Source organism: Molothrus aeneus, chromosome 3, assembly GCF_037042795.1.
Source record: "Molothrus aeneus isolate 106 chromosome 3, BPBGC_Maene_1.0, whole genome shotgun sequence".
NCBI classification, from domain to species: domain Eukaryota; kingdom Metazoa; phylum Chordata; class Aves; order Passeriformes; family Icteridae; genus Molothrus; species Molothrus aeneus.
In genome coordinates this window covers 18,726,816-18,749,446 of record NC_089648.1, presented here as the reverse complement: position 1 = coordinate 18,749,446, position 22,631 = coordinate 18,726,816, and the positions used below count along the sequence as shown (strand labels likewise).

The 22,631-nt window shown below is 35.5% G+C and overlaps 1 protein-coding gene across 1 annotated transcript in view; it reads right to left on the bottom strand.

The window, feature by feature from the left end:
• GPATCH2 (G-patch domain containing 2) overlaps nt 1–22,631 on the bottom strand; it is a 118,106-nt gene that overhangs the window by 74,867 nt on the left and 20,608 nt on the right. The window contains exons 4-5 of the mRNA XM_066546413.1: nt 21,052–21,234; nt 19,869–19,948 (exon numbers count right to left, since the gene is read on the bottom strand). Of these exons, the coding sequence (XP_066402510.1) occupies nt 19,869–19,948; nt 21,052–21,234 (263 nt within the window). The remainder of the gene's footprint in view (nt 1–19,868; nt 19,949–21,051; nt 21,235–22,631) is intronic.

Sequence of the window (22,631 nt, the reverse complement as noted above, 5' to 3'; positions counted from 1 at the left end):
ATAAAGTCAGTCAGAGAATGCTCCTATAGCCTATGAACTACTACACACTTGTTGATTTGCTTACTTAGAACAAATGAATAGCTTCACATTTAGGTGCAAGAGAATTGAGATGGGAGAGTAGCAGCAAGATTGTTTGCATTGGCAACTTGTACACATATTCTAAAAATAAATGACTATTGCACAAGCAGCTGGCTGATGACTAGAAGTGGACAAAAAAGGTGATTACACAGCCTTCTCAAAAATGATACAACTGAAACATTGCACTGAAGAGCACTTACAGTAAAAACAAGCATTCTGACAATTGACTACTATTACACCACCATTAAGCTTAAGAACTTTGATCCTGTTAGGATCTTTACGCATTTAAAAAACCCCAACCTCAGGTAGAACCTTCATATTTAAGCACTTGTTAGGAGTTGAAAACTTAAGGAGGGTCACATTTAAATGACTGCAACTTTGTATGAATTCAGAGAGCAACTGGCAGCATCTCTTCTCAGTTAAGGGACATTACAGATATCTGTAACAGTGATTGAGAATAAAGGGCAAAAGAGCAAGAACACACAAACAAGTAAAATGCAGAAATATAAACTTCAACCAATCCACTAAATGTAACCCATCTTGCCAGACTTTTTTTTAACTTATTGGAGAAGTTGTTCTACTTAATATTGACAAAGAGATGTGTAAATCAATACATTTGGAACAAGCAATATATTTTAATTTAAAAATGTTCAAACTGCAGCAGTAAATCTATGCACTTAGCACATACAAATCAGAGGGGTTTGCTTGTTGGGTACTTTTGACAAGATAAGACAAGATGGTATGCACAGCTCAGATGCAAGTAACATCACAAACATTTTGAAAAATATACTAGCTAAAAGTAGGAATATGTTGAACTCTATTACCATTGGCTTGAATTTACCTAATGAAGTCAAGGAAAAGACCATGGAAAAATTCTCAATTTTCTGTTTTGCAATAGATTCCAACTATTTGTTACTGTCATAAAGTTCAGACTCAAAGTTGTAGTCTTTGTAGTCTTTCTCAGCAAAATAAGTATCAGAATGAGAAAAGAAGAAGAGTTATAAAAAAAATCTAGAAGTCTCAAATGTAAATAAAGACGCCTTATCTCTTTCTTGTGGTATAATACTGCCCCCATACATTCTCCTCATGCTACTTCAAAATTGCTTCACCACCTTTCCTAATCATTGTCTCTTAGATGTACTAAGTTTAAAAAACTTTCAATAAAAATATGCAAATCTAAAACCCATTACTCAATTTCACATTTTAGCATGGACCTAAGTATGCCATACCATGAAAAAATATCCAGGTATTATTATAATAATTATTACTATTAAAAAATATACTACAGAAAATATGAGTTTGTTTTCAAGTTTGCAAAATATACTTTTAGCAAATTTCAAAATAAAAGTTTGGTAGGAAATCCTTACTAAAAGGGGAAGAGGTAGGATTCTATTAGCTATGTATTGACAGAATAATTATTTCAAAAGGAACAGGCAAGCTGGGACAGTCTCAAGTTTCCCAAGTTAAAGAAGTGTTAATTAATTTCTTCCATAATACTTCTTTATGATTCTCATTTTATGTTCATCATGATGTAAAGGTATTAGTGATAAAGGATAAAGCCAGACAAAACAGTCTTAAAAAAAGGAAAAAACTGTAGAGATTATTTCAGAATAGTCTTAAATTTATAAAGGTATAATAGCATATATTAGAAACAATGATGTCACCTTCACTGCATACGCTGGGATAGACCAAAAATTTCTTGGCAGTGCTACTGCTCTTCTTTGTGTTTGCCCTACTTGCTATAGCCTAGAATATAATCAAAGTTTCAGCTGTTTCTGTAAATGAATTCATCAAGTTGCTAGTAATTTGAAATTGGACTACAACTTTGATCATAACAAATTAGTGCTAATAAGGCCAACTGTTCATTCACCATGGTGATATGCTAGATTTGTGATGAATGGTAAAAGACTGATTATTATTTTACTTATGACTACAGTCAGAGAACATTAGAAGCAAGAGCCAACACAAATCATTGAAAGTGGATTTCAACAATTAGGATCTTAAAAAGAATGAGAAAATATTTCTCATTTCTCTTCCTTCCCATTTCCTATAAACAGCAACCAGAAATACATTAATGTCTAACAGCTCACCCCTATCAAAAGGTAAAATATAAATTCATAAATGGCTTCTGGGAAATGGTTGTGGATAACAAAATGAAAAGGTGTTTTTAGAATACCTCTTAATTCCATTGGAATATGAGAACCCCCAAATATACTTGTCAAGTAATAGAAATTCAGATTGTTATAACTCCCCAGCAAGCCAGTTTGATATCCCTGAGCAAGACAGTGAGAAGGTTATTTAATATATCATGATTGTTCTTTAAAAAGGTTTCTCATGACATTTTAAGTTGAATAGAGGATTAAATAATTCAGAAAGAACATTTATCTTTTTCTTATCACTTGAAGTGAAAAGTACAAAATATCAGAAGTATATTGAAAATAACAGCACTGTTTTCCTGATTATTTGGGTTCTATCTTCAAAACCACATTCCTCTCTCAGCCTACATAGCCATCCCATAACAAAGTTTTTGAAGTAATTTGAGTAGTGGGGGAAAAAAAATCTACCTTTTCCTGGAAAACTGCCAAGGATTTTGATCAAAGTATTAAGAATTTTCCCCTTTGAATGAGAGAGGGTTGGTGGTTACAATATTCTATCCCTTGCAATCCAAGTAAATTCCTTCTGCTGGGACGACTGCCTTGAATCACTCTCTGGAAGGCCAGAGTTCACAATGCTCCTAAGCAGCTGTGGTGCTGTTTTCAGCATTGATGCACTGCCAAGCAAGGCCTGTTACTGTTTTTCAGTCTCTGCTGTCACCACTCTCCAATGACAATGCAGAAGTAAGCATTAGGCTTACTGTGACAAATAAATTTATTTAAAATGACTACCAAAACCAGTACAAACAATGTGGTAAGGAAGGAAATGATGAATAAAGAATACTGTCAAAAAGACCCAAAGAGAAAATGCCATGAAAATGCCAAAGGAAAAAAAACACAAAAAGAAAATGCCATGAAACATTTCTGGGAAATGAGAGTCCAGGAAACAATATATACAACAATACAGCAGGTGGTTTTCCCTGTATCCTCTTCCAGACCTGCCCTTGCAGTGACACTAAGTGGCAGTCCCAGACAGGACTGATACAAGAGAGAAGGGAGGCTCTGGTTTATTTTTTGCCTTAAATAAGACAACTACACAAGACATATTTAGCTTATATTTGGACAACACAGAACTCTTAACATTCTCATTAAATATATGAAGCTTAGTGGTCTGAGGTGATCAATGCATGCAGTGAGTTACAGGACAGGAACCAGACAGAGCATGATGTAGCCAGCAAGCTGCCACTTTGTGCAGTGCCTCTGACAACACCTGCTTCTCACACCTGTGTCCCCTGAGTCTTAAGGAATACTACACAGATTTCCTGAGGTACCTGGAATTCATACATCTAAGTCAGATAGAGAGAGGCCTAACTGGCCAAGTCTGGCAATTTGGACAGAATGCCAAGGATGGCAAGAAAGCGTCACAGCACATGTCACAGTTGAGACAGCCACAATACACAGAGAATCACCATAAAATTTCAGAAGACTTTAAGCATTCCCAAACAGAGTAACACCAAACTACATCAGAAGGCTTCAGGCATCTGCCCATACAGAGCAACATCACTTCAGAAGGCTGCAAGCATCTACCCTTCTTGTTCTTTAGCCCAGCCTTTTACACCCCTCATGTTCATGCATTGCACCTGGGTGCCCTCTGTTCCCTTTGGTGACTGGTCAGTGCACCTGGGCACTCCAGGTCTCATTGCTTTCAATGCTCTTTACCTGCTTCTCACAGATGTAGGGATGAGGCTTGGCCACAGCCCCACTCCCAATGACCACAAACTGTGCGCCTAAAAGAAAAGCATGGCACCTTGCTAGAAACACAGGGGATACTGACAGCACAGCACAAAGAACCAGACTCCTAGAAATCAGAGTCTCGGGCATAAAGATTTGAAAAGGCTCTTTCTCATTGTTTTATAAAAAAATATTTTACAATTTTAATTTTTTAAATAAATCTACATAGTAGTTATTTAATAAATACTTAAGCACAGAGAAACACTTAGCATTTATCTTTGGCAATGAATACTGTCATCTGACTAGCATATTGGCAAGAACAACATTTTCTTTTACCATACCCCCATTTAAAAATTCCTTTATTTAATAAATATGCATCTTTCTGCTACATGCTCTACATCAAAGATCCTTCCTTGTTCTTCTTAAAGACCATGCACTATAAACCCTATTCTGCGCCACCGATTTTAAATTTCGTCTATAAAAGTCATTTTACATATACTACAAATAACAATACATGCCCCAGTTTGAATATTAAAGCTGTAATTCAATTTCAAGGTTCTTCTGACAGTATCATACTTTTTTTTTCCAAGATGCTACTTGAATCCATTTTAGTAAATTCACAAACTACTGCAAATCAAAGCTTAAAATCTGATACATCTAATCAAGAACTTCAGAGCTTGTTGCTATCCATGCAAACAGTACTAAGAAGTTGGTCCTATAGTGTATTACTAGAAATTAACAGATATAGTTGAAATTAATAAAAGAAGCTACATGATTCCATATTTATAATCTATACCCTAATACACATTAATTTCAACCTGCATTGCACATTATTTTCTTCTTGCATTCCTATCAAACAAAAGAGAGGGTGTTACTCGCTATTAAGACAGATATATGAAAAACCCACATAGAGAGAAATCCAGATTTAATGAGTGTAAACTCACCCAAATCTCTGTTCCTTGGACTTCATTAGCACTAACTACTCAGAGATACCTAACTATTAGACAATACTAGGCTTTGACTGGATGAAAAATATTAGCTTCTATGAATCTTGTTAACAGTGTCAATAGAGCGTAGGTGGTGGTCAGGGACTGGCCCATGCCAGTCACATTTGGTACAAGTTGGCTCTGGGATGGACAAAATCAACTCACTGTACACCTGAGTCCCTGCTGCTTCTGTGAAAAGAGTATTAGGAATGGGAGGCAAAAGCCAAAAGGAGACACACACAAGAGGATGCAGAAAGGAGATACCAGAAAAGGGACAAATGCTGAACAGAGGAGATGCAAGAGTGAGACCCACTGGTCTTTAGTTCCCCAGATCCTCCTTTCTTCCCTTTTTAAAAATGGGAGCAATGTTTCCCTTTTCCCAGTCATTAGGGACTTTGCCTGACAGTCATGACTTTTCAAATATGATGGAGAGTGCCTTGGCAACAATATCTGTCAGTTCCCCCATCCCTGGGATGTGTGTCATCAGGTCACTTGTGGCTGTTCAGCTTCATCAAGCGATCCTGAATCTACTCTTTGCTTAGAGTGGAAGGGATTTTATTCCCTCCACATCCACACAGAATCAGGCACTTGAAGTTGTGTTTGGGGAGACATCAGCACAAACTCAGATAACTCACATGTGGAGCCTGGAACAATTCACGTCACACACCGCCCCTCTTCAAATAGGCAGTTCAGTTATGATGTATGCATGTATGCAGGTTTAAATAGCTATGAAAAGACAACTGTGGGTATCATCAAAAACAGAAAAAAGACTTGAGTTAGGTAAAAATGGGAAGGGGGAGTAAAAGTTCCTGCAGCTAAAAATTTTGTCAAAAGGCAGCAAAAACATCCTTAAGAAACGAAAACTCTTTGAGATGGTAAAGAATAGTTGTATTTGCTAACTGCGTTTTGTATATTGCCAACAAGCAAACATGGCACTCAATTCAATCTTCAACCTGTTGAAAATGTATGATCAAAGTCTGCCATGTGAAATTTAGCACAGTAAACACTCCTACCCACAAAAACAAGCCAGTGCTTCCAAATAGAAACAAAAATACATACGAAATTCAGAGACATCCACAGCCAGGAGAGCACACAATACCTAGCCAGAACATCTCTTGGAAGACAAAGAAACAAACATAACAAGCCAAGGATTGGTATAATCCATAGTTCTTAGGTCAGCTTGCTCCACTTGAAAGAGGCTGAACAAATTATAAAGAAAGCACATGGCAAGACACAGGAAAATCTCAAATGGGTTCTCCCCAGTCTCAGCCTTCCACAATCTACCATCCTGCTGCACAAGACAAAAACTCATGGCAATGCCTGCCAAAACCCCCTCCTTATCTCACCTCTTTTGTTTGACACCTTTCAGATCAGCCATTGCTGCACAGTAGGTGAGACCCTGCCAAACATTAGGAGACCCTTGATCAGGAATAATCAGAACTGGGAGAATTGATGAGGATTCCTGTTTTGGGTTAATTAATGAGGATTGCTGCTTTGGGTTATCACTTTCATGAGAGAAAACTCCAAGTGCCTGGGGTTAGCCAGCCTTCTCCAAATTGCTCGTCAGACAAGTTCTGAAGTGTATAGGTGCTGCTGATCAAACAACAAGCAATTCAGTTTTCCAGGCCACACAACATCTAGATCATACTAAACAACACTGGACACATGGATCAAGAAGACTGATCTCTATAAAGCATACAACCATAAAAACTTTAATAAGATTGATGCACAAACCTGGACAAGTACCACCAGCTTCCTCAGAATGCTCAGTTAGAAGATGTATGCTAAGAAAAGCACACAAAGCTTTAAAAAGTCTGCTCTGAGAGAATTTGTGCCAGGCATTTTGCCAAAGGACAGATCATTAATGGTTTTGATGATCTCCCCTTGGAGAGGGGGCTGCCAAGACAAATCCTCTTAGTTATACTAGAGAGGTTAAGTGAGGTCAAAAAGTCCCACCTCTCCCCAGCTGTGGGCACTTCACCAGTTTGATAATTTTGATAATGAAATAAATGAATGCTTTAGGTGCTTACATTTAATTAGTCTGATACCAGCAGAGTTTCTAATAACCAGTATTATACTTGGGTTTGTGTCTGCTTTGATTAGCTCTCTTAACAGCCGACCAGCTCTGTCACCCTAGTGGAACAATCTATTTTGCGCAAGTCAAGGCCATTTGAGACCTCTGGGCTATGTGGAGGCTGACAGCACGGCTGGCCACTTCCAGCTCCTCCAGCAAGACAGCAGGAATAAAAGGGACACCAGATGTACCTGAATCTCCAGGCACTTTTCTGTCTCCCTTTAGGTTAAGGTAGACACAAGAGCCTGTTTTATTTTCTTCTGAAGGCGAAAGAAATAGTTGTGCTTGGTAACACATTTTGAAAGCTGTGGTGTACAATACCTCAAGGATATTATTTACCTTCCAAAGCAAGAATGTCTAAACATTCACCTGTTCCCTAAACACTTCTATGCACAGGAGGCAAGAATTAATCTCCTTTCAAGAATAATACTTGTACAGTTGATCTCCATGGCAACAAAGGCGAAACTTAAAAGCAGTTGGTGTAAAAACATTCAGTATCCCATCAAAACAGTTAGCTACCACAAATACTGTTTGTGGCTATTCATTCAAGTACATTCTCTACATTGCTATGTTCCTGTTTCAATTATTTTGAGATTAAGTTTCTTTTCATTACTAATGTAATGGAAAAAAACTGTAGAAGAAACACATCCAAAAGAAATCCAAATATTTTGAACATAAAAAACCACACAATAACACTAACTGAAGGGTCACCAATTACTCTCAAAGAACCAGCAACAAAGAATGTATCAATTGTCAGCAACAATATTGGGTAATTTTACTGAAAGCTCTCTTGGAAAATATTTTCTATTCCCTCATCACTACACAGTAAACTAGCAGACTATAGATACAATGGATGCAATTGACCAAAATTTGTGAACAGCAGTCTCATATCTATGAACCTAGAATTAAAAGATCACCAAATAATTAAGGACCTACTTCCCCATGATCCCACAACCACACAATACATCACTACAACTAGACACAGGTAGTCATAATGAAATTTTCCATGCTCATGACAGATTTTGGGCCTGCTGCCCTCTAAGACTGCTGAAGAGCTCTGATCATACCACCTCCAGCAGTAACTCCCCTGAAATAAGCAAGCGAGGTACAAACCTCCCTCCATAGAAAAATAATAAAAAACCCCAAAAATAATCCCCTGGACGAAAATCTTGAAAGTACACCCAAGCAGACTGCTTTTTAAAAAGTACCTTTCCCCACTGCATAACATCTAAAAGGAAGAGAAAATTGTCCTGGAACATCTGGACAACCACTGGAGTTTGCTACTAATGGGTTATTATTGATACTGCTTACGTTTTGTTATTTTGTGTTGCTTTACAGTACACACACCTCAATACTTCTTTATTTTTTAGAAGTTGCGCTCACTGTTCTAATCCAGAAGAAAACACATTTCTTCTGAAAGGACACGGCAATTCTCACGCACTTTCTGAAATAACTAAAGCAACTATAAACCCTGAGAAATGACAGTATGAATGTAGTTCTGAGAAAATAATGTTTTGAAGCTTGATAGAGTTTACACAAAGTTAAAATGATCACATGATTCTAATTTTACAATTGTTACATATCAGAGTTCGTTTACAACCTTGCATCAGTTTACATTATTAAATATTCATTCTACCAGTTACACTTACTGATGCTTGTTTGCTCATGTGCTTCTTCCAAACACAGAAAAATGTGGCACAAGAAGAATTATTGTAATAGATCATGCATCTTCAGCTGCAAATGTTCTTTTCAAAGACCATGTCTTTCTGGATCTTGCCAATTATTAGCACTAGTTAAGTAATTTCCACTTCCCCAAGGCAGTGACAAATACACATTTAAAGCCATTTAAACAGACAACATTTATAGTGATTGGCTAAAGCGCAAAACAAGCATACATAAACCCTTTGTTGTTTCTCTAATTGCATGGCAGCTTTCTTTGCCTTTCTCTTGTAGACTGCAGTCCTACCCACTACATAGCTCAGAATAAAAAGTCCTAAGGGGAGGTCACAGAGATTTATATCACTGCTGGAAACTCTGCTCTGTTGCAAACGTTTTTGACTCTTTTTGTAACACATTATTACAATTAGAAATAGAGTAGCACTAGGTGATTCTGATTTTGACAATTTAAAGGGGCATTTTTCACCCAGTTTACTCTTGAAGAACGTTAATACATGATTATGACATATGTATCCCTCAAACAGTACTCTAAGTATTAGATTTGTATTTGTACATATAGTAAGGCTTAAAATGGGCAAAAAATCATATTTCCATATAAAAATAAGAAATTAACGTTGAGAGAAAGAGATGAACATATTGACACTATTTTTAGATAAGCAGGTAAGATCTGTAATTAAAGCCTGATCTTTGCCTAAGAAAACATCTGCTTTCTTCACTATGTAATTAGTAAAATTAATGAATTCAAATCCATCCATAAAAATGATTTTTTAAAGTTTGAAATCAATCACTTTAAAACCCAAGATACTTTCAGCTACACAAATTTGCCAAAAAGTGATACTGTAGATCAAGTTCAAATTACAACTGTAATTTTCTTATAGTTATGTTTCAAACATTTTCTAGCCTTCCCCCTCTATTCTGCCAATGTTCACATTTCTATTATAAACAAAACATATTTGTGCCTGTAAGAGATTTGAGATAATTACATACTAAATTAACCTTCTCATCCATAATTCTTGTCAGAAATCTGATTAAGATCACTTTTTTTAACTGGATTCTAAGAGGAAATATGCTTATTGGGAGATTTGTAAAAAAATAAGACTATCCTCCTCTGACATATTTTATTATATACAGAGCAGGAAACTGCTGAACAGTGAACACAATTTCACAGATTAGAATATCAAACATTAAAGAAATTTCTTTTAAAATATATTCTTAAAAAAGTGTTACTTCTATAAACATCACATGGCAGGTGACCACACTTGAAGAGGTTAGATGGATAATTACAGATACCCCAAATGATGATGCACAGAGCATGCTTTAGCAATCACCACTTTTGCTATTGCATTGCTGCCATAAAGGGACAACAAAAGGAGCTTCTATCACACCATCTTTGGTTTCTCACTCACAAGGGCAATTCTGACTGCCTATATTAAAAAACCTTTGACCAAAACCTATGTATGTATCTGTTCATCTGCTATAATTGTTTCAATTTTCCTCTTTGACTCAGAGATATGTGCAGGAAAAACCCAGCTAACAATCTCATAAGTACTTGTTTTACGAATCTGGCCCTCAGTCAAGAAGTTGCAGTGAAAAGTCTTTTAATCACCTTCTGATCAGAATTTACTGGATTGGATCTAAGTTCAAGGGTATTAAAATGTGCAAAGGAGACTATGAAAAAATGTCTGGGTTATAGATTTTAACTTCTTAACTAGAAAATTGACTCAAAATAGATTTTCTAATTTACAATGAATCAAAAGAAAAAACATTAGACCATAGCAAAAGTGGCACAAATGTATCAAAAAGCAAATGAATAAACATTTGAAAAGATTTATTATTAGAAATCGTAATAAATTTTGGAAAGATGAATCGATTTTAGTTAAAAGGTATAACTGACAATTTATTGGGCGGGAAGATGCATTATTTTCCAATTGTTATCCACCTACAGTAAAACTGATTTGTGTCCTATTGTATTTTATGGAAAAGGAGAGAGCAACTTTCAGTGATTTAGATTAAATGTATTAATCATAACCAGACACTGTGAACTATATATCTACTATTAAAGAAGATTTTTGACATTTAATTCTGTAGCAATATTTTGGCTCTGTACCACTCTTCCTAAATCCAATTCCTGCTACAGTTGGCAGATTTCTCCCTTTTAATTTTATGGGGCTTAAAGTAGCATTTAACCATCCATGCGGTAAATAATGCAGGATTAGAAATATTTAGTGTTTTGTTTCCCTTTGAAGAGAACTAATCCATCAACCTCCAAATATTTTAAAAATATTTTCCACATTCTAGTAATATTTAATATAAGATTCAGTAAAACATCCTACATAAATGAAGTTGTTTTCCTGAAACAAAAAATACCCCACATTAAATACTAAAGAAAATATGCATCTGCATCACTGATATAGGGGAAGAAATTTTATAATGATACTGCTTTGGGTACAAAGAAAAGTTTAAAAACTTAGAAGGTTTTATTAAAGTTAACAGTCACATAATATCTAATACATGATTTTTTTCAATCAGAAAAAATACAGTTTAATGTTCCCCTGAACAAGGTATAACAATATATTTTATAATATTTACGCCCAACTTAACACTGAAATGGTAGCTTCTATTTATACAAACCCCCTCCCCCACTTTTTTTTATGGAGTCATTGCTTACATTTTGCTTTAATGTTATATTTTGCTGCATGGAAAAGTGAGTTTAGAATAAATTTTAAGAAGCAATATTCTTAGAATTCTTTTAGGTAGTACAAATAGTCTTAAAATGCCTTATAGCTGCACCAAAATGTAGATCCCAGGTTTAAAAAAAACCACAAACAAGAGGTGCAGTATGGCAACAAAAACTCAATTGTGACATGTACAATGCTTTCTTTCCCATAGCATAACAGTGTGACAGAAAACAGGAAAAAGGGTTTTCTCCAGTTTGACCATATTCTTCAGGGAATAAAAATGCAACCTACTGTGAACATACTCTACGAATCTGTTTAGGTCTTTGTAAAAAAAGGCTTTTAGAAGCCTTGTCCAAAGCAAACAGGTCAGGGCAAAGGGAAAATGGGGCACATTGTCTCTAAAAAGCTCTTTAAAGTGAACTACATGAGTGTTTAAAGAAATACACATCTAAAGCAAGACAGTTGAAACAGAGTTTGTCCATCAGCTAACAGTATGGAAAGATGACTCCCTAAATAAACAACTTTTAGTTCTCTGAATTGTGAAGTTTCTTCCTTGACCTTTAAAACCAAGATCTGCAGGAATACTAAGTCAGAGCTGAGAAGTAACAGAATGAGAAAGTTAGTCTCCTACTTGTGAATGCAGGTGTTCAAAACCACCTGTCAAATCACCCATCCAAAATCAGTAGTGAGAAAAACTATCCACAGCAAAAATCAGATCAGAAGTAGGTATAAAAGTCTGCTGAGTCTAATTGCAAGGGGCTGAGTGGAACAGATTTTGAGCTGTTATCAAAACTGTTGGACTGAAGTGTTCACTTGTTCAGTTACAAGCATTGACACTTCACTTCAAAAAGAAGCTAAAAAAGCACCTGCTATGTTGCAGCTGAAGGGACAGTAATTAACAGGCAAGGACTAATACACTCTTAAGCCACTCCATCTGCAAGTGCTAATAAACCTTTTCTTTTTGTCTTTTTTATTCCTAGATACTCTATGTCAATCAGCAATTGGACAAATGGTGTAAGTACATAAAAAACAATAATTATTATGCTTTTGAAAACATCATACCAGTGTTTTATGTAGGGCTTTCCCACAAAATCAAGAGCCCACAAAACTTAGGCACTTGGAGTTTTTCTGTGGCTCACCTCACAACTCAGCTTTTTTAAAGTACTGACTATCTATGGAAAATGACCTTTCCAATCTAGGATTGCTTACCACCATTTTATTTAAAGTTAGCACTGCTGTCTCTGATTTTGGATAAACATGTTTTATAAAGTGCTCACTTCCAACAGGTCTTTGAATTGAACATGTTGAAACATAAACAAAGCCAACATTTCTGTAAAGAAAAGGTTCTGCATTCAGTTATGTGCTTACTTGCTGTAAATACCATGTGGTAACTGTTGGAAGAGTTTTGAGTAGTTTTCAGTAATTTTTGCCTTCTCAAAACTACACTCTCAATATACACATTTGATTTTCTTATTTCATGAAACCATACTAAGTGTAATAACAATTAAAGGATTTATTTTTTCCATTAGAATTGCACAAAAACACGAAACATCAAAGAACCCATAGGCACTTGGGAAGTCAAAATAAGCAAATTCCAAATGTCTAGAGAAGAAACATTTTATGCAGTCACACACCAGACAGTGGGATTTCTTTTAAAGCTGCAGAAAACAAGAGGAATAATCATGTTGCTTCGTATTTTGAGGTCAGAGGTTTTAAAAATCATTATTATCTGTAAAGACTGCTGTAAAACTGTATTAAATGTGTTTTCAAGACAGACACTAACTGAAGAATGAAAGGGATATCATAATGCTATTTGTCCTCCTTGAAAATAAACTTAAGTGAAATTGCAGATGACAATCACTGGAGCGTTGGGTTGAGGTGAATTACAAGAAATACTGCTTAGCCTAACAGTTCATAGCACTTGTCACCATGAATAAACCACAGAACACATCTAAAAAACTAAGCAGCACATTTGGCATTTCTGAGACTGATGCTGGAGGGCAACTGCTTTGCTGAAGTGGGATGCTGGTTTTGACACTATACTTGAGAGTCCAAGAAGAGACTAAGTCACCACATTCACTTCAGCTAGACAGAAGTTAATCTTTGATTGTTTAAGGGTATGCTTTGTTTGTCACTGTAGGTCAACTATACCAATAAAAAACCATTGTGAGCTTTTTGACACAAAGTATCTCTTTTCATGGTTATACCTAAGAGATACTTACATTTTGTTGATAAAGCACAATTGTTATCTCCACAAGCTATTAATTGGCTGATGCATCTAAACTATGTTTTTTTTCCTTGATAGTCATAGGTTTCGTAAGAATCAAGTTAAGACACAACTCAAGACTCTACACTCTAATTTACAAGGTAAGTGGCACAGAAGAATGAATAAAAACCACATGGCTCACCTTCACCAGTAACTCTGCTCTGGCTAATGAACAACAGCTTCAAGTGAGACAAATGCTGTGGTATTATTTGTGTCTCTTTACTGATTTGATGACACCATGATAATTGAAGATTTTCATAAGACAATTTCAGGTGACACAAAAATCACTGTCACTTAATGCAAACAGCTTGTGAGGCAGACTTTATTTAACCACAAATCTCATAAGTAGAAATCACAACCCTTCATAACAATGACATCAACACTGACAAACCTGACCTATTAATTGCAGTGCTCTGCCTTGAACAATCACATACAAACCAACTGTGCCTTACATACAGATACCACTGCTGGTGCTATTAGTGATGAGAACCACTTTGAGAATTGACCTACCATGAAAAATGATACATGTGTAATTAGGATCCTTTCAATGAGGAAGTACACTAAGCCATTATGAAAGTCACTAAGCAGCTTTAGTCCTCCATCAGGTGCTTCCCATAGCAGATGGAAGTTACATTAGGCTTGCACTGGTGTAAGTGGAAACTTTAGAAAAAATGCACTGGAAAATTAATTTGTGGAAAAAAGAAGCTCTTGCTATGTGGAATACATGGTGAGAATTAAAACGTGTAAGAACAATGAGCAGCTCCTCCAAAAATGTACAGATACATGAAGTTAAAAACATCACAGATACCTCAGCATTTTCCACAATATTTACATTTCATTTTGAAACCTACATTGTTTATGATGAAGTTTTGAAATTTGACTGGATCTTTTTTTCCCTTTGGTTCACAGATTTGGGTTGGAAGTGAAAGATCATCTAGTCCAACCCCCCTCCGCCATGAGAAGGGACACTTGCTAAATTGGAAACTATTGTTTTCTCATAAAATAATGCTATTTCAATGTGACTATGCTTTGAAGTCTAGAAGTGTGCCACCTGACTCATTCCTCAGAAAAACTGTAGTATTTTTGCCAATAGTTACTGAACACTAGAAGACTCGAAGATGGGGCTTACAGTGACATCACAGCAGCAATTCCTCTCCTAACAATCTGAATTTTTCTGCCTGAAAAAAACATATCTGCAGGAAGCACATAGGTGCAGGAAGCCACCCACTCCTTAAGGAAGTTTTATCCCTCTACACTGTAAAACTAAGGTATTGAGTTAAAGAGAGGAATAAAAGAGCATGACATTGACTAGATTTTTGCATAAATAGGTATCAATTTAAGGTAATTACAAATAAAAAAAAGGGAGAAGCATACTAAGAAAGGCTTTCAGTAGCTGAGAGTATTTTTGATGACAGGAAATCTTAATAAAACCATTACAAAACCAAAAATACACTACTCTCCTACTTGTTTAAAGGTAAATTCACTTGGAGTTTTAGCAGCATAAGGTTTCAAAATGTTACTCTCAGGCAGAGGCTTAATATTCCTCATCATAAATGAATCAAAGTGTGAAATTCAACAAGAGTTTAGTTTTGTTATAATCTAATACCATCACATTTCCACAGAATTTGATATAGAGACTATCGCTCCAAATGACAGAAAATCATTAACTGAAGAAAATAATTAATACACCACAGATAAATTCTTCCATGCACCTCACTGATACTGTATTTTACTATATTATCTGACTATACCGCTCATCCAACATAAACAAATACTCCCAAAAGTTGCGGAGTATCCACAAAGAGACTTATGACCAATACAGTAAAAACAGTGCCCAAATTATTCTTTAAGGAAATATTCTTTGGATCTATAGCAAGGATTCATACCCAGTAATATTTCACTTTATTTCCAAAATATTTTGACAAGAAAAAAGCTCCTGAAAACACCTGGCTGTTTCTTCAGCTAAAAAGAACTTAGAAGCAGAAATGTTTGATTTGATTTTACATTTTGAAAGCCATTTAAAACAGCACAAGTGCTCAATGCATCTTTTCTCCTAATGTCAATAGACTGTTAATCTGTCAACAATTTTTTTGAGAAAAGCTTTTACCTTTGAACTTTTAAAATAGAAGTCACAGGATTTGACAGAAATACCCAGACACCTTCAGATAACGGGTCCTGGAAATGTAGCTTTCATCCTTTAAACACATTTTGAATAATTACAACTGTGTATAGTCAAGCTCAGTAGCACAGCTGTGCAAAAAAATAAATCAATCCAGGAGTGCAAGACTTAATACAATCTGTCTTTAATATAATGAAACCAATCCCCACGACACAAAGGTGATGGATGGAAAAATTGGCAGAGTCAAAAGAAAGCATCTTTTTTTATTGGTCATGTTTTTTGCACTTGAGCTCAGTGAAATCACTTACCAGCTTCCAGCCCAGACAGGGAATATAGGCAGGGAGAGGTGACACAGAAGAGTTCTTAAACAAAACCCTGCAATGTTTCTCTCTGTCTCAGAGAAGAAACAGTGCCTAGAACCACAGAAGGAGTAGCTAAAATAGCAGCACTCATTTTAAAAACTTATTAAAATTTCCACATTTGTACAGAGGAGTTGCGAATTCAAGTCAAAATTTTCAGTTGAATACTAAGTTGGGCAAAACATTTTGAAGAAAATGAGAAAATAGTCATGTTTTTGCTATCTATAATTAACTCTTCTTTTCTTTAAAAAGGGTTTTATGCTGTCCCCAGGAATCTGAGAAAAAAATTACAACCTTAATAATTTTAGGTAAAGAGGTAATTTAGTATTCTACATCATAGAAACAAATCTTTACACTTCCAACACATCTAAAGGGTTAGATTTCAGATTTTATTCTATGAAATACCAAAGCTTCACATGCAATTTGCTAGAATGAACACAGATATAGTACTAGAAAAGCGACATGTATATCAACTATATGTCACTAGATGACTGCCAAGTCTATAAACATACATAAAGACCAGAAGAAAAAAGCATTCCTTCTAAGAAATCAGTGTTTCATTCATGGAACACTACCTCTAAATGTCAGGATTTCTGCGTTTTCCTCACATAAAGCAATGTGAGGCTTGGGACTACTTCATCAGGTCGTCTGTAACTTCAGAATTCAACCAATTCAACTCAACCACAATAAGATTTGATACACCTTATTAAAAGAATACATTAAACATGAAAGCAAATGTATCATTTTCCTAATTTTAACTACAAAGTTACTACTATCAACTTGGCATGGTATTAGAGAAACCACATCCTTTTCTATTTCTTTTCAAGTATAGCTACAGTTGATGCTATCACAAAATCAAGCAATGAAGACAGAAAAAGCCACCATTATAGTTGCAACCCAAAATATATACATGACTAACTACTTAATTACAGATTCCATTAAAAACTCGTCTGTCTATGAACTGGACAATTGAAAGGCTGTAAGCCAGTTGTATTGAAGATTTTCTATATTTTTTTCATTTTCTTGCTCAGCCTTTTCAGTTGTCATCTGCTGTATAACTCATTCAACCTGGACATTGGAGTAGGTAAGGATTTTCAAAGTACGTGCATGCTAGGTTTTCTATTTCTCTCTTTCTTGTCCAGTGTTGTGTGATTATTAAAAAAGTGTTTTGACTCAAAGGCAATACACATAATAAAAGAAAGACCCATGAGTTTGCTCAAATTAAGCAACTCATCCATGAAAAACAGGAAGAGCTTTTGGAGAGAGACTAAGCACTAGCTGTGGCTACCTCAAATTCAAGTTTGCTGCCTGGTTCGTGAAGAGCATTTGTGCTCTGATCCTCAGCTCCCACCGTGCTGTGAACGTGATGTGAGCAGGCAGGTTCCTTGGTCCTCAGCAAGCAGTACTCCCACTCTTAGCCTGTCATTCCTCTTACAAGAAAACACCCAAACAGTTGGGCATTAAACACTTTCTGAGAGAGGATGAGGGTATCCAGCCATTATCACAGCCTTCTCCAAACCTGTGATCTCACCCAGGCTTTGCTGGCTGCTATAATTGTGAACCTTCAACCAAGCTTTTCAAAAAACCTTAAGCCTTGACTGCATGCAAAAGGCGAACTGTACGCTCACATTCTGTGGATACAAATTACAAACCCTAAGACTGAACAGAAGATATAATGTGTATCTTTTAGGTACTGTATCTATTTTTTTAACATTGTTTCCCTTTCAGGTCTGTCTAAAAGCAGTGATACAGACATCAGACTCCTTGCTGCTAGAAGAGAATTCATTCACACCACAATTCTGTTCAACAACTTGAGTCTGCAGTGTTCCTTCCTCAGGATATTAATCTTTCTTAAAGCATTCTTGCTCTTCTTCACTGTTACCATCTAATAGCAGTAATTACTTCTTGTTCTGTGTTATCAGATGTCACAGGTATTAAATGACTTTTTTTGTCATTGAATTTAAGTATCTAAAGAAGATTTTCTTTAAGAAGCAATCACTGCCAAAAGGAAGCACAAGCTCTGGTTTATATTTGTAAAGACAGATGCAGCAGATGTGCTCACAAACATAAATAGTCATTAAGGAGGTCAGAAAGCTGCATCTGCAGAGCTAACAGCACATCCCCTCAATTTGTGACTCCTGCCTAAACATAGTGACTCAGAAGCTACACTCACATGCCAACCTTCTTCCACAACATCATGCAAATGACATATTTAATAACTGGAGGTAACTGAATTATCAGTCTTTAGTAGATTGGCTTGGATTTTTGTTATAAAGGGAGCTACAATACCATCATTATATATGGGATACCATGAGTGGAAGACAAAATGGACTCCTAAGGACAATCCAGAAAGTGTAGCAGAAAATAAACATTAGGATTTTTTATTATATATATGCATTCACAGTATATCTTCATCAATTGAAATTTAATCACCTTTTTACAATTTAGAGGAAAAGGAAGGTTTTAGGGTAGTTAAGCCATGTATCATCAGTACCATGAAGCTAACCTATCAGTTATAATAGCTCCTATAAAATACCAGAGTGAAATTGCAATAAGCCTAGAAAATGGGCTACAAATCCCAGATATGCTCAAGCAGGCACTGAACCAAAAATAAAAATAGGTAGATAGGAAACCAAGAACTAGATAGCATTCATCTAATTCACGACCACTAACAGCAGAGATCACAGGCCAAGGTTTTAAAGCATCTTATTCAGCTCCAAATGGCAATTATTGGACAGGAACTTCAATTACAAAAACCTTGCCTCTTCAAAATGAATTAAATTTCTAGCAGGTCCTTTCTATTCTCTCCACATATAATAACTCTGACATTTCTCAGAAGCAACTTATGTTGTTTAGGCAACTTAAATCTGAAAACATTTAATGTTGTCAAACAATAAAGAATATCCATGTTGCAGTATTTATTGTCCTGGCCTATGTTTATTACACCTGTTAAAAGATCTCAAACATGCTCTTCCAAACATTTTTCTTCGAAGAAAGAAATAGACTGGGCTATAATTAATACATTTTAGCATTTAAATTTAAAAAGTCAAATTTCTCTTCTCATCATGCCCTTCTCTAAAGAAAAATTAAAAGAAATTATTAGAAACATATTTTAGACAAAAGCTGTAGGAAAATCCAAGTATTAGATTGCAATGAAATGCAAAGACAGGTGAATTTTTTCCTCCACTTATAAACACTGCTCCTAGGGCTGAAGATACTAAAAAACCCCAAACATCCCATTTGTAGTGCCAGCTTTAGAACAGGCTCAGTACAAAGAAATGCATGATCTCTATGGCAGGCACTTGGATAACCTGTTTTAATTTTCTTTTGTGTATACCCTTTTCACCTGACCAGACAGGTGTAAACCAAACAAAAGAAAACAGGGACATATTTTTCAAAACAGATTTCTGGGATAAAATATGACCTGAATTGTACCACAATGCATCCTGCAAGCTTTTTTATTATCAGAAAAGAAATTTATTTGATTTTCATCATAAAAGTGAAACACGTTTTCATATAGACATAAGATATATACTGAAAATAGTAACTTATACACACAACTGCACTGAAAACTTGTTCCTTTGCTTAGTTCAAAACAAGTACTGAGAAACAGTATCAGATTTTTTCTTCTGCAATGGGATGTCAGAATATTTAAGAAGAGTAAACATACACTCAGGGAGCAGTGGCACCAAGTCTTCCAGTTCCATTATCCATCCATAATGTCAGGGAACAAGCATAAGAACAATACGCTTTTCCAAAATCCTCTCAGAACAGTGCACATGAGCTTACAAAAATGAGAACACCTACCAGTGCATTCTGGTTTCCTGAAGCCTTTTTTATGTTTCTTGCTGGCATTCCATGAAGATGACTACATCTACTCTGGAAACCTACAAAAAATACAAGTTTGTTTAAGAATATTTTCTCGACCATAGAACCAATAAAATTCAACAATACACACCAATCTATCAATATGAACTCTGTTAAACAAAACCATTTTATTGGAAAACATTTTACTGGTGGAAACACAGAGCACAGAATGGGAAAAGTAAGGGAAAAAAAAATTGTCATGAAAATTGAAAATTCTGCAGCTATTCTTACTGCCATCCTGGATCTATGCACCATTGGGAGCACAAGCAGAGCACAGCAGAACTATAGTAGAAAGTGATTTTTGCATCACTTACAACTTCCTTATCACTAGGAAACATTAAATCTGGCCAATCTGCAGAGACCAAGTCCTCCAAAGCAATCCAAGTGTCTAGAGAATAATCCTTACAGAAGGATTCAATACATTCAGTGTAGTAGTTTAAAAGTGATTTGACCACTGGTCAGATTTGTATTTGAATGGGAAAGAAGATGCTTGTGGCAGAGGAAGGTACAACAAAATTCTCTGGCAGCAAGCTGAGGTTTGACAGCTTCAATCTGTGGACAAGAGTGTGTTCCTAGCTGTAAATGCAATCCAACACTGGCAGAGTTTACCATTGGTTACACTGGATCCACAGTGGTGGGAAGTACTTTAGAAATAAAGAAAAAGGGTATTTTCTAAGTTACAATCTCAATCCATATTCCGGAAGAACCCTTCCCTCTTCTGTACAAACAACATGGCCATAAAGCAAGGCAGATGGTCACATTAGTCTTTCCAGCCTTTAAATTAATGAACTTCAATAGAATTCTATACATTACAGCAGAGGCCAGGAGCAAAACGGAACATCAGGTTTCATTTAAAATAACGTTGAAAAATTCTCAAGGCAAACATTGAGAGAAATAAAAACAGCAGGTCATCAAAATGAGCCATTTTGCATCTTCTGACTTTCCTAATAATTGACTTTGAGTTATTTCTCTCGAATGATATCTTAAAAATCTAACAGTTCAAGGAAACAAACAGGTAACTCCAAGACTTGTACACATTTTACATATTTAATATAATCCACAGATATCTTTCTACTGTACCCAAGTGATTCTACAGCTTGCATTTGCTTGATTGGCTACTTACCTCTCCTCCCTGAGCGGGACATAAGAGGGAAAGTACCAGTTAAAATACTTTCAAAGACTGGGTCAGGCAATTCTCTCTCCAGTTCTGTGGAGTCTTCTTGTTCCCACCATGGAATGACCCCTGTAATTCCACATGCTCCACCTGATTCGTTTTCATGAAACCAATCACTCTGCTCATCATCACCTGTGTGAGGGCAGGGTCCCCCAAATCCCCAAAAAAGAGGGAGGAGCAGAGAAAATAAAAATCAGATGTTACCATCAATAAATACTCTGACAGGATTATTATTTCTTTCACTTTATAGCTGTATAACAATTACTCCTATATAGCAGTTTTATTTGGAAAATGTTTCTCAATAGCATGACAAACATTGCCATCAATGAAACATCATAAAATGTAATGCTTTAAAACCAATTTACAATAGTGAAAACAATAATAAACTAGTTAATCCTTTTGGCAATAACTGTGGGGAAATCCATTTAAGTTACTGCACTTTACATATTAACAAAAAAACAAGCCTTAATCTCCTGCAGGGAATTAAAAGGTATAAAACTGAAACTGGTTCTTTGCAGCTGATAATGTTATATAATTAGCTTAATTTCATGATTTGTATGGCTAGTAAAAAGGGAAAACAATCATGAACAGATGTGACTAAATGAAGTTAATCTGATTAAGTTCATTTAGAAATAAGTTTTGAAAAAGTTGATTTTAAATGAAAACTGACAGTATCACATGATTGAGAATTATACTGCATTATAACACAAAGTTGGTATTTTTTACTGACAATATTTATCTATGTAGAATTTAAATACCTGGATTTAAATTAAGAAATAAGGACTGAAAATTTGATCTTAAAATTAGCTCACAACCACACTGGCAACTAAAAATAAATTTTTATGTTTGTTTTAAAACATGTTCTTTCATACACACCATCTAGTTTCAGGAGAACAGAAAACAGCTTCAAAAGACATAGGAAATTTTCTTTCCTCTACCCAAAACTTAGATTAGGTATGTGCTATCCATTTTATTCTACTTTAAACTATCCAACCATGTTTCATTATTTCTGCACATAAATTATTTGTTTGACATTTCCATTTTTATTTGGAAATAAGTTAAGCAAGATACAAATGTAAGATTTGTGAGACACAGATTTCAAGAATAAAAATGCATTTGTGCAAAGTTTCACTGTCACTCAGTGTCATAGTGGAGAAACACAAATGATGAAAACCAAAGCCAAAATTTCATGAAAAATAAAATCCAACACACTTTCTCCAAACAAACTGTTGCAATGTAAATAATATTTGAAATCAAACACAAGAGAAAATGTCTGCAAACATTCAATCAGAACAAGTACTTCTAGAAAATACAGAATAATTAAAGCCTTTCAATGGTCACTTGCAGGTGAAATGGGATCCTTACACCTTTAATGATCACTACTAAAAGCAAAATTAGCAGAGGCTACAGAACAGGAACTTTTAGATGGAGGAAGGGGAAAACAAAGGTGAGAAGAGATACATAGGTCAAAAAAAGATTTAAATTTCTTTGCATTCCTGAAGCATTTCTGCCTGCTCTCCCTATTCACT